The 11,697-nt window shown below is 47.8% G+C and overlaps 1 protein-coding gene across 1 annotated transcript; it reads right to left on the bottom strand.

The window, feature by feature from the left end:
- Window positions 1-15: 15 nt before the first annotated feature.
- On the bottom strand, window positions 16-4,617 carry LOC109280189 (interferon-inducible protein AIM2-like). Its single transcript, XM_059719421.1, has 2 exons — window positions 4,256-4,617; window positions 16-117 (listed from the first exon to the last, which is right to left on the bottom strand). The coding sequence occupies exons 1-2, from the start codon at window positions 4,536-4,538 to the stop codon at window positions 35-37; spliced, it is 366 nt and encodes a 121-aa protein (XP_059575404.1). The 5' UTR covers window positions 4,539-4,617; the 3' UTR covers window positions 16-34.
- Between the last annotated feature and the right edge of the window lie 7,080 nt (window positions 4,618-11,697).

Consider the following 11,697-nt stretch of genomic DNA (forward strand, 5'->3'; position numbering starts at 1 on the left):
CAAGCAACTGGTAGATCTAGTTGAGCTTTGGCAATCAGTGATACCTGCTCGGCACCACTTTGTCGGTCTGTGACGTACCTTTTCCTGATCTTCCACAGCTTTGCCCATGACCGGGAGCTGCAAAAAGAATTGCACACAGATGTCAGTGGTGCAGAACAGACAGAGTGTGGCCCTCGGGACAGGAAGGCGGAACGAGTTGGTCATTGTGGGCTCTGCAGGAAAAGGAAACACGATCACCTCCCCCCAAGGCTCAGGGAGGCAGAAAACATCTTTGGAGAAAGGGGTACGTGCTCTGCTCACAGGGGCTACCTGAGAAATACCATTTCTTTTACCATGGCCTTGAAAGCTGCTTTGCTCACACAGATGGGGCTGGGTTCTCACAAGAGCTCAGCATTTGAAGGGTAGAAAGTGCCCTTTAGAAATCCAGCCCTTGTTTAGGTCATGAGGAGATGTGCATTTCACATGCTCCATGTGAAGAAATCCCCCTCTCTCTGCCCATCACTTGGGTCATTGCAGGTGGACCTCTCTCTTTCTCTTTTGCTTTCTTTTTGGTTCAAACTGGTCAACCAGGTGACTTGGCCAGATAAATTCCTGAAAGGAGTGGGGAACACTCTCTTCCTGGTGGTGGGCGTTTTGGAAAGCAACAAGCAACGTGCCTCCAAGCTGCTGCCTGGATGATCTTCTGTAAGTAAAGACTTGGAAATTAGCCATAAATTAGGATTTATGTCTAGGCCAGATGCATTTTAAAAGGATTATTCTATCCAAGAGAGATACATAGGGAACAAGAAAAAATTGGGTTCCACTGTGGGACCACTACTGAATACCCAGGCGTAGCCGACGGTCAGTGCTTCTGAAAAGGCAGAACTCCTGAACACATGCTTTGCATTGGTATTCCTGAAACCCAATGGGAGCTGGTCATCTGACCAAAAGCTTAGGGAACACAGGGAAGGTAACAACCCAAACAAAATCAGCTCAGAACAGGTAAAGGATTTTTACAGTGCTTCGACATCTTCAAATCTGCTGGACCAGACAACCTGCACCCAATAATCCTGAAAGAACTGGCCGAATGTATAGCAGCACCATTGGCCAAGCTATTTGAAGAGTTGTGGAGCTCCCTTGCACCAGGATGGGGCCTTGGGGCCTAATTCCACTCCCTGCCAGCCCCCAACACTGGGCCCGGGCCCAGGAACCTGATGCTGCGCCCTCCCAACCGTCTATACTGGGATTGGGCCCTGCGCCCTGGTGTGACCCTCTCCTAGTGTTGTGTGCTGGGATTTCATAGATTCATAGGGATCAGAAACCTGATCCAGTGAACAGGGTCTGGGGCTCCTCACAGTTTTTTGGGGAGCCCTGTAGAATAGCTGACACTGCACCACAAACTGAATTTCTCCCAGAAGCCAGGAGTTTGAGCACCTCTGGTCCATGCAGCTGAAAGATGGCAGATTAAAAACCATTAAAAATCTTTTAGGCACAGAAAAGGAATATTTTCTCCAACTCACTGCCACTATATGCCAAGGTCAAACACTTAACAAGATTAAACAGAAGGCTAGATATTTCTAAGGGCCACCAGGGACACACACCTGTAACAGGATACATTAAACGGCAAGGAGGAGTTTTGACAGGGCTCTAAACACTCTTGTCCTGAAATACAAGCTGACATCCGAGTTATTAGGAACTCATCTCTCTGGGAAAATGACTATGTCACGGCGGGGTCCTCGCAGATGGCTGTGAGCTCCTTAAGGTCCCTCGCTCCGTGTCAGGCCGGCCCAAGACACCCTCTAATTCTCGCCCGCCATGTCTTTGATGTTTATATGATAGGGAGGCTGCCTTGTGTCTTCCCTGGGCACGGCTACTCGGGACCTCTGTCCCCGCGGTTCTCCTGGACCCCCCTGGGGGTCTCCCGATATGGTGGGTGTTCCTCAGACACCCTAGCCTTATGGGCTATGCGTGGCTCCTACCAGCCCCTAATACCATGCCCCAAGCCTCGCAGATGTAATGGATGTTGTCCGGTCTGTACTCTCTCGTGCCCAGCCTCCCGCTGGGCCTCCCCTGATGGTATGGTCCCGCCCAGGGACTCCCTAGCTGGCCCCGGCCCTTCCCTGGCCAACCGCACCAATACCCTCCCTGCCTCCGGCTCACCACGCTGCTACTCCCTGCGTTCTCAGGGGCAACCGCAGTGCCCTGCCTCAGTCTGAGGGGTATTGCCACACTAGCCTGCGGCCGGGCTCGCTATGCCCGTCTCGGGCTCCTCGACATGGTCCCTCTAGGGCTCCTCAATAATGGCCCCTCTCTAGGGCTCCTCAGTATGGCGTTCCCCCTTCTCTGGGGCTCGCTGCACCCACACTGGGCTACTCAACAATGCACAATGGCGTTCCCCCTCTCCGGGGCTCGCCACGCCCACACTGGGCTACTCAATACTGTACAAGGGCGTTCCCCCTCTCTGGGGCTCACCGTGCCCACACTGGGCTACTCAACAATGCACAATGGCGTTCCCCCTCTCTGGGGCTCGCCGCGCCCACACTGGGCTACTCAATACTGTACAAGGGCGTTCCCCCCTCTCTGGGGCTCACCGTGCCCACACTGGGCTACTCAGTAATACCGCCCCTTTCCTGGGGACGGAGGCTGTGTTCCCCCACACGCAATCCAGGGTCTCGGTCCCCGTCCGCAACCTACGGGTTGCGCCCGCGACCCACTGGCTGCGCTCCTCGCCACCAGCTGATCGCGCACTGGCGTGCGAGCTGCGCCTTCCCTGGTGCTATACAGATAACGCGCCCTCTTGGCGCTAGGGCACCCCACACTCTCTGGGGTCCCTATAGTTGAGGCCTCCTCCACCCCTACAGCCTCACCCAAGCCTCCGGTTGTAATAACAGAGCCAAACAAACTCAAGCCTCCTGGCTGTAACGCAAACATAAAGCCCCCAGCTAAACCTTTAGTGCCCAATCCTCTCAGGGCTATCATGAGCTGTACTTGCCCCTCAGACTTCTCCCCATAGCTTGGCTGAGGGAGCTCCTGCCTCTCCGGCTGCTGGCAGAGAACTGCCAGCCTGGCCTCAGCCCTGGGCTTTTATAAGGGCCAGGCCCTGCCCCCTTCTGGTCAGCTGGCTCCCCTTAGTTGCTCCGGCAACACACAGCTGTGCTCAACCGGCTCTGCCAGGGCTCTCTCCCTGGCAGTTTCTCCTCTTTAGGAGCAGGGGCACCAAGGTGCCCTGCGACAGACTAGATAACTGCACACTGCAGAGTTTCTGAGGCCTGTGTCTGAGCTGTTGCCCACTGTGCCAGGACACTGTGCAAGATGGACCAGTGCTCCAGTCAGCTTGGCATGTCCAGTGCTCCTAAAAATGTACCTGCAAACTAGGAGGCTGGGCCTCACCTCTTCTGCAGTTTCCATCACTCCAGTCTGCCCATGAGTTTTGGCCTGCATAGGTGTTACCAGTTTTCTGTTGCTCCTACTATAGCTGTTGTGGATGGGGATATTTTATCGAGATACGACTCATGAGAGATGGAGGCTACTTAGTATAGCAGAGTGGGGGAGAAGAAAGCTCTGTGAGCCTCCCCTGGCCTTAGCTGTTCCCCATAGAGCCATGGTGAACTTCAAAACAGCCCATGGCTGGGTGAAAGTGAAAACCCAGCCAGAGTAAAAGTAAAGGGAAACCCCAGGGGCAGACACTTATCTGATTGACAGCTGATGAGGAAGCCAGAGGATCTGCCGTTGGGAGCACAGTGGGGAAATAAGAACCGGAGAGAAGGAGAGAACAAAGCAGCTGAGCTGCATCACTCCCGGATGGGGTTATGAGGAGTGCAAGGATCCTGCTTTTTTGTTGTAGGAACTGTGGTTTGAGCTCCCGTGGATTGTGGAGGGAGTGCAGGGGTGGTGGAGCCCCCAGGCAGCGAGGACCGGCTCAGGCTTGCAGGCCACCGCATTGGCAAGACTGGCTAACCCTAACAAGGGCAGCCCCAAGTTTTGTAGGCTGGATGGACTGTTAAAGCATCTGGCTAGCACTTAACAGGGCAGGCCCTAATTTTGTACTGTGTTGAAACTATCGATGGACATATTAATACCAAAACTATAACTCCTACCTGTAAGGGGATTTTTGGCCCGCTTGGGATACTGTCTCTCATTCTGTTAATCAGCACCAAGTCCTCACAGGCAAGCAGATACCACAGGCAGCAACAACCGTTGGATAACCTCAGGCTGGGGAAGACCCAGTGATGGGCATCTCCCCTGATGCTGCCACATTTAGCTTTGGACTTCTTACCTGTGTCCTTTTCCTCCTGGAGTTTAGCAGCCAAGTCCCTGCGATTGATCCTTTTGAAGACTTTGATAGTTGCATCCACTGCTCTCTCCATACCATAGTGTCGTCTCAAGAGTATTGCAACATCTGTCCTAGGAGCCTTCTCCAGTTTACCCCAGGCAACTGAAGGTTTGTCATCGAATGGGAACTCAGATAATATAAATTTGAAGTGTTTATAATCTTTCTCTGAGAGGTTTTCCAGATGTCCCCAAAGGACTTCCATCAATGTCTTAGGTCCAGCCATCATGAACGATGTGGAACTTAAAAGCAAACAAACAAACAAACAAACAAAACCCAATTAAAATACTAACTCTGAGTCATCTGTGAACATCATGAAATTGCAGTGACAATGACTGGGAAGGCTCAGTTTCTGTGCAAAAGAAACACCTTCTCCACGTGCTCTCAGACTCACGACAGTTTGTGCATTTCCATGTGTCACATACCAAGCTAATGGTCTAATTTGGATATTTGTACATTGGAATATAACACCCTGGATATCTTCATGAACTTGTCCTGTTGCAAGAAATAGCTGTAATATTTGGCAAACAGCAGTACAGAGCTTGGCCGCTGTGCCTGGCAGATGTTGCGGTTATGCGGTGAATGAAGTTTGGAGTAGCAGGAGATTGTGGGATGTGGGGAGTTGCTGGGGAGGCGATTGTGGGTTGTTCCTGGACTGTCTGTGTTGCTTTCTGCCTGCCCAGAGGGCACTCATCTGGCTGGGAGCCCAGATTGCTGTGCAGGATGCGGTTGCTTCCAGTGCTGAGGTGCGCCTGTGTGTATGGCTGCCTACTAGTGAGGAGGCCACTTGTGTGAGCCTCCAGGACATGGTGCACCTGCTTGACCTTGTTTCAAAACCTTCCTTTTCCTGTACACACCACCACCCTGCATATCCAATGCCAATTTACAGACTTAATTAGGAACCATCCAAAAATTTAGCATTCTGATTGGTCTTGCTTTGGTAACACTGCATTTCTCCTACATGCTCGTTTTCTTCCTTCAACTTCAGTTCATGTGAGCAAGTTTCTGGTACTTGACTTACTGCTCACTGCTCCTGCACCAACGTTTCCCCTCCTCTCACATCTTCACTTATACCTTTTTCTTATGTGTGTATCCTTTGCTGGACCTTCCATCAATGCCTTAGTTTTTCTAGCTCTTCTCTCCCTGCACTGGTACTTCCACCTTGCTGTGTATTTTCATGGATAGTTCCAGTTTCTACACAGATGGCAAATCATGGACTGTTAGGAACTTCGAATCTTCTCTCCATTCAACCCAATGCTTCACTTTTCTTTTCCCTGCTTTAGTCCAGGATGCTGAGCTTGCTGCTGTGGCTTGTGCCTTGGGATGCTTCCCTGGCCTCCTCTTCATGGTTCTCCATGGTAGCAAAAGTCTGCCCTTGCTGGCACTTTCCCACATTCACCTCTACTGATGGAGATTTCTTGTCACTCTACTCTCAGCTTTTGAAATTGTTTCCTATGCTTGTTCCTTCTTTCTCCACCTTGTGTTCTCAAAAGGAAAGACCAGGGCAGGACAGCTTCATTTCAGTCAGAAAATTCTAGGATTAAGCGAGGTATCCTCTTAAATAAAATCCTGAGTGCTCTTGTTTCCACAATCAGAAATACAGAGATTGTACCTGAGTTGCAAGCACTACCAAAGTAAGGAGTGTCATGAGACCCAATAAAAAAGGCTAGGCCAAAAAAATAAAGTCATGGCATTTACCTTTGAAACACGGTTAACTAAATGTAACCTTAACAACAAAGACCTGCTTGCTCATGTACAATGAGAGAAGGCATCAGTATTGATGGGTCTAGAAGCACTTCAAATGGATTTGATGTATTCATCCCAGGATGTACCTTAAGGAGTGTTTCAAAGCATTGGAATCTGAACAAGACCATCCTGGCAGGGACAGAATGAATACATCCTGCCATAGTGGATCAGAAAACATATAGTAGGGTGCAACAAAAACCTGGTATATACCTGAGAAGCTATGTAGGAATATTGTTACTAAATAAGTTAAGTCATCAGCAAATTGTAAAGTGTGGGGCACCAGACATGATTGTCTGCATGTGGACAATGGTACAGGCTTAAATGTAAGTGTTCCTAATGTATGAAAAGAATAGAACAGATTTGGATTTGGATTTTACCCTGCAGTATCCCTGCTGTCAGCCTGGCTGATCCCCTAGCTGATCACAGGAATAAGGGCTACACAAAGTATACCAGCACAAAATACTTGTGCTGCATACTTATTCCAACCACATTGCAACAAGACCTCAGCAGCAGCAAACTCCCATGGCTGAGGATGATCACTCCCATGGGTCAAGTTAAGGATAGTAGATTAGTCCGTTGATTCCTTAAAAGGCTGATGCTAGATCTGGAGACTCTCTGGTAGATGCCTCAGGTGGTGCTTAAAGGGAGGGTCAAACCACATATTTCTCAGTCTTGTTTCTTTTCCTTCCATTTCTGTTGTTTTCTGCCTCCAGGGTAAGATGGTTTTCCTTAAAGTAAAATGTACCTTCTCTCACAGAGTGTTGCCATGTAGCCTTGTCCAAGGCTACTTTTTCCCAATTTGTGATGTCAATGCCCAGCTTCTTAATGTTCACCATGAGGGTGTCTCTGTAGCATTTCCTCTGGCCCTTATGTGTCCTTTGTGCTTGGCTGACTTGTGATTATAGTTATTTTTGGTAAATGTGCATCAGGCACGTGTGTTCAATGCCTTGTCTATTACAGCAGACGTTGAATAATCAATGCTTCCATGCTGGTGATGTTAGAGTCAGGGAGAACACTGGCATTTGTGCAATGATCCTCCCAATTTATGCCAAGGATCTTCCATTGGTAGCACTGGTGGAGGCTTTCCACACTTCTTAGGTAGTCTCTGTAGGTCACACAAGCTTCACAGCCATACAGAAGAGTTTGGGTTACCACAGCCTTATATAATAGGGATCCATATTATATCCATAAGAATCATGGAAAACAGAATTGGTGGGATCATACAGCTCTGCTTAATGCCAGTTTGAATGGCAAAGGGCTCCATAGCAGAGCCACTGCATAGGATGAAGGCAGTCATCTGGCCATGAAGGATGGTGATAAATTTTCTTGGGCAGCCAAGGACTTCCATAGGCCCTCATGGTTAACAGAGTTGAAGGCTTTGGTCATATCAATAAAGGCCATATACAGTTCCTAGTTTTGTTCTCAGAATTTTTCTTGGATCTGGCAGGTCACATAAATCATGCCCGTGATGCCTTTTGATGGTCTGAAGCTACAACAAGACTTGGAAAGGATTTCCTTGGCAAGAGGAAGCAGCCAGTTCAGCAGAATTCAAGCAAGGAACTTCTCAGTGATGGAAAGGAGGGAAATACCTTGATAGTTTCCACAGTCAGATTCAGCTTTCTTTTTAAGACTCATGGCAGTATTGGCCTTCCTTAGGTCAGCAGGAATTTCTCCTGTGTTCCAGATTTTGAGGAACTTGGTGGAGTTGGTTAGTCATAGCTTTTCCATCAACTTTGAAGACCTCAGCTGGTATGCCATCAAGGTCAGAAGCTTTGTTGTTATTCATATGTGTTATCACCTGCTGGACTTCTTCAGAGGTTGGTGGACTGATAAGTGTTTCCCTTACTGGATGCTGTGGAAAGGATCTGATGGTTTTATCAGTCACAGTAAAGTCTTGATTCAGGAGCTTTTGATGGTGCTCCTTCCAGCAGTTTTTGATGGACTCATTGTCTTTGAGGAATGAACTGGCATCTTCAGATCTAAGCAGGGTGAGTTTTCACCAATTTGGCCCATAAACAGCCTTGCTTGCACTGAAGAAGCTCCATCTGTCATGATTGTCACCAAGTTGCTGGATTTCTTTTGTCTTTTCTTCCCACCATTTGTTTTTGATTTCTTAAGTCTTCCCCTAGACTTCAGCTTTAAGCTGTCAAAATGTTCCCTGCTGCTGGCTGGATGTAGGATGGTTTTGCCAGTCACAAAACGTTTTTCTCTTCCAATGAAGAAGGGTTTTGTTCTCAGCATTTTTGTCATTAAACCAGTCCTGATGGCATCAGTTAATAAAGCCAATTTATTCAATGCGAGCCTCATGGATAGTCTCATTTATAGCTTGCCAATCTTCCTCAATGCAAATATTATCATTTTCAATCCTAAGACTGATGCATGTCTTGATAAGATATGTTTGTAGGGCTTCGCAGTGTCTAGGGGTCTGAAGGCATTTGCTGCTATACTGGCTTTGCACTGATTTGGGTCGCTTTTGATGTTTCAGTGCAATGCTAATGGACATGATTGATCTCACTAAAAGATGATCAGTCCAGCAGTCATTGTCTCACCTTATGACATGTGTGTTATGAACCTCTTTTAAATCACGTGCTCTAATGATGATGTAGTCAAGGAGGTGCCATTGTTTCAAGTGGGGGTGTTGCAGGTTGTTTTGTACCTGCCACACTGTCTGAAGGTAGTGTTAATAATGACACAGTGCCATGCTCTGCAATTACTGAATAAAAGGATGCTGCTTGCCCGCTCCTTCCCCCACGTGTTTAATAGGGCTGTGCAAAATGAAAGCGTTTCATTTCAACCAGCATTTTGGCATTTTGATGGAACAGTGTTTTGTTTTGACTTTTGCTTCAAGTTGAAATGGCTGTTCTGTTTCGTTCTGTCAAAACGTTTCGCCATTTCGACCCTGTTTCGCCATTTTGCCCATAGGATATAATGGGGAAGGTCAAAACAGGCTATAATTTTGTAATTTATGGCCAGATTTGGATGACACTTGCAGAAATCGTAGCCCCTTCTGAGGGAACAGTATGTGCTAAGTTTCAAGAAGATAGATGCAGGGGGTTCAGAGAAATTACAGCCCCAAATCTTGAGAGCAAAACTCATGTCATGTGTATGTGTAAAGCCACAGTGGGGTCAAAACTACAGGAGTGGTAGACCCTGCTAAGGCCATGAAGCATGCCAAATTTCAAGGTGATAGGTGCAGGGGATTCAGAGAAATTGCACCCCAAAATCCTGAAAGAAAAACTTGTGTCACGTGTACATGTTAGGACACAGTGGGGTGAAAACTGCAGGCTTGCTAGCCCCTGCTGAGGCCACAATTCTTACCAAGTTTCAAGAAGCTCAGTGCAGGAGTTCAGGGGGAACTGCACCCCAAATTCTTGAAAGCAAAACTATCTCACATGTATATGTTAAGCCACAGCAAGGTCAAAACTGCAGGAGTGGTAGCCCCTGGTGAGGCCACAAAGCTTGCTAAGTTTCAAGGTGATAGGTGTAGAGGTTTGGGGGAAACTGCACCTCAAGCTGCTGATAGGCAAAACCCATGACATAGATAACCCTGTGTGTGTTAAGGTGCAGCAGGATGAAAACTGCAGGGGTGGTAGCCCCTGCTGAGGCCATGAAGCCTGCCACGTTTCAAGGAGATAAGTGAAGTGGTTTGGGGGGAACTGCACCTCAAGCTGCGGACAAGCAAAACTCCTGACATGGGTGCTTGTGCAACTGTGTCTGTCTTGGGGCATGGTGGGGAGGGACGGGGGGACTACTGCTGGCCTGGCTGCTAAGCTACCATGTTACCAGGTACCAATTAATCCTGATTCACTCAGGGACCAGCTCAATACACAGGACCTAGCTACTACACAACGACTTAACAAGCATAGATTAACACCTACAAAACCACAGACTAAGGAGAGGAAAGAGTCAATACAGACAATCAACTGCCCCAAGACAGACACAATCAGTTGCACAAGCACCCATGTCACAGGTTTTGTCTGTCAGCAGCTAGGGGTGTAGGGCCTCAGAACCCCTCTGCACCTATCTCTTTGACAGCTGGCAGGCATCGTGGCCTCAGCAGGGGCTAGCAGGCCTGCAGCTTTCACCCCGCTGCGCCTTAACACACACAGTGTCACCCATGTCACAAGTTTTGCCTGTCAGCAGCTAGAGGTGCAGGGCCCCAAAAGCCAGACTCCCCCTGCACCTGTCTCTTTGACAGCTTGCAGGCTTCATGGCCCCAGCAGGGGCCACCACCCCTGCAGTTTTCAGCCCTCTGAGCCTTAACACACACAGGGCCATCAATGTCACAAGTTTTGCCTCTCAGCACCTTCAGGTGCAGTTCCCCCCAAACCCCTAAACCTATCACTTTGAAATTTGGCAAGCTTTGTGGCCTCAGCAGGGGCTAGCATTTCTGTAGTTTTGACATTGATGTGGCTTAACACATACATGTGACACGTTTGGCTCTCAAGAATTTGGGGTGCAGTGTCTCTGAACTGCCTGCATATATCTTCTTGAAACTTGGCATGCATTATGCCCTCAGATGGGGCTACTCTTTCTGCAAGTTTCATCCAAATATGGCCAGAAATGACAAAGTCATAGGCTGTTTTGACTTTCCCCATTATAGCCTATGGGCAAAACGTCGAAACAACATTGAAATGGACAAAATATTTTGACTTGTGTTGTTTTGTTTTGAGGCTGTTTCGGCCATATCTGTTTTATTTTGATTTTGCTGTTTTGACTTGGAAACAGGTTGAAACAGAGTTGAAACAAAACTAGTGGTGAAATTTTGCACAGCCCTAATGTGTTTAAGTCCCAGCTAACTTTTGAACTCTTGCACTGAAGTCTTCAAGGACCATGATCTTGTCCTCTTTCAGGATGATTGTCAGGTTTTCATTATGGTCAACATAAAAGTGTTCATTCTGTTCTTCCTCAGCATCAAGTGTTGGGGCATATGCACTGGTGATGGTAGCAAACAAACTGTTGGTCAGTTGGCGGCAGAATTATGAGGAGCTCATTAATGCCAACAGCCAATTCAGTCATTCAGCTAACAATCTTGTCCTTGATGGTGAAGCCAATGTCCTGAACTTTCCTGTCATTTGCAGGTTTCCCTTTCCAGAAGAACTAATAGCCACCCCCATCCTCCCTCAGTTGGCCTTCATCTGCACATCTAATCTCACTTTTTTTCTGAATCATATAAACCTACTGTTCTGAATTGTTCATTCTTTGTTGTGGCTCCATTGAGTGATGATAGGAAATCTAATCTATCACTGTGGTGTATCTAGTGCCCTGTGTGGGACAAGCACAGGACACAAAGTCTGGTTCAGAGCCTGTCCTAAAGTTGAGTATTTTCTAGTCAGTGACTTCGAAGCCTAGATCAAATTTCTGGTTTTACTAGGGGAGTCTCTGACAGAGATGTATATTTGTAACTAGACAAGCATGGAGAATATTAAGAGACATGTCAGCTACTTTGAGCACTGGAAGGCAGGTAGACTTTTCAGAAAATAGCAGAGGGCATTGAGAGGCCAATTACTGGGGAAAGAATGGCCATTTATGCTATGCATGGCTGTTAAACTGTTTAACCAACCAAACAAACACCTACACAAATGAACTGATTACTGAAGAGAATTCAGCAGAACTGTAGGGTTAAAAATAGTTTGAGCTGC

This window comes from Alligator mississippiensis, chromosome 15, assembly GCF_030867095.1.
Source record: "Alligator mississippiensis isolate rAllMis1 chromosome 15, rAllMis1, whole genome shotgun sequence".
Taxonomy (NCBI): Eukaryota; Metazoa; Chordata; order Crocodylia; family Alligatoridae; genus Alligator; species Alligator mississippiensis.

Coding starts and splice junctions, on each gene's coding strand:
- LOC109280189 (XM_059719421.1), bottom strand. CDS start 4,538: ATGATGGCTGGACCTAAGACATTGATGGAAGTCCTTTGGGGACATCTG. Junction 118..4,255: donor CCAGGAGGAAAAGGACACAG/GTAAGAAGTCCA, acceptor TTCTTTTTGCAG/CTCCCGGTCATGGGCAAAGC.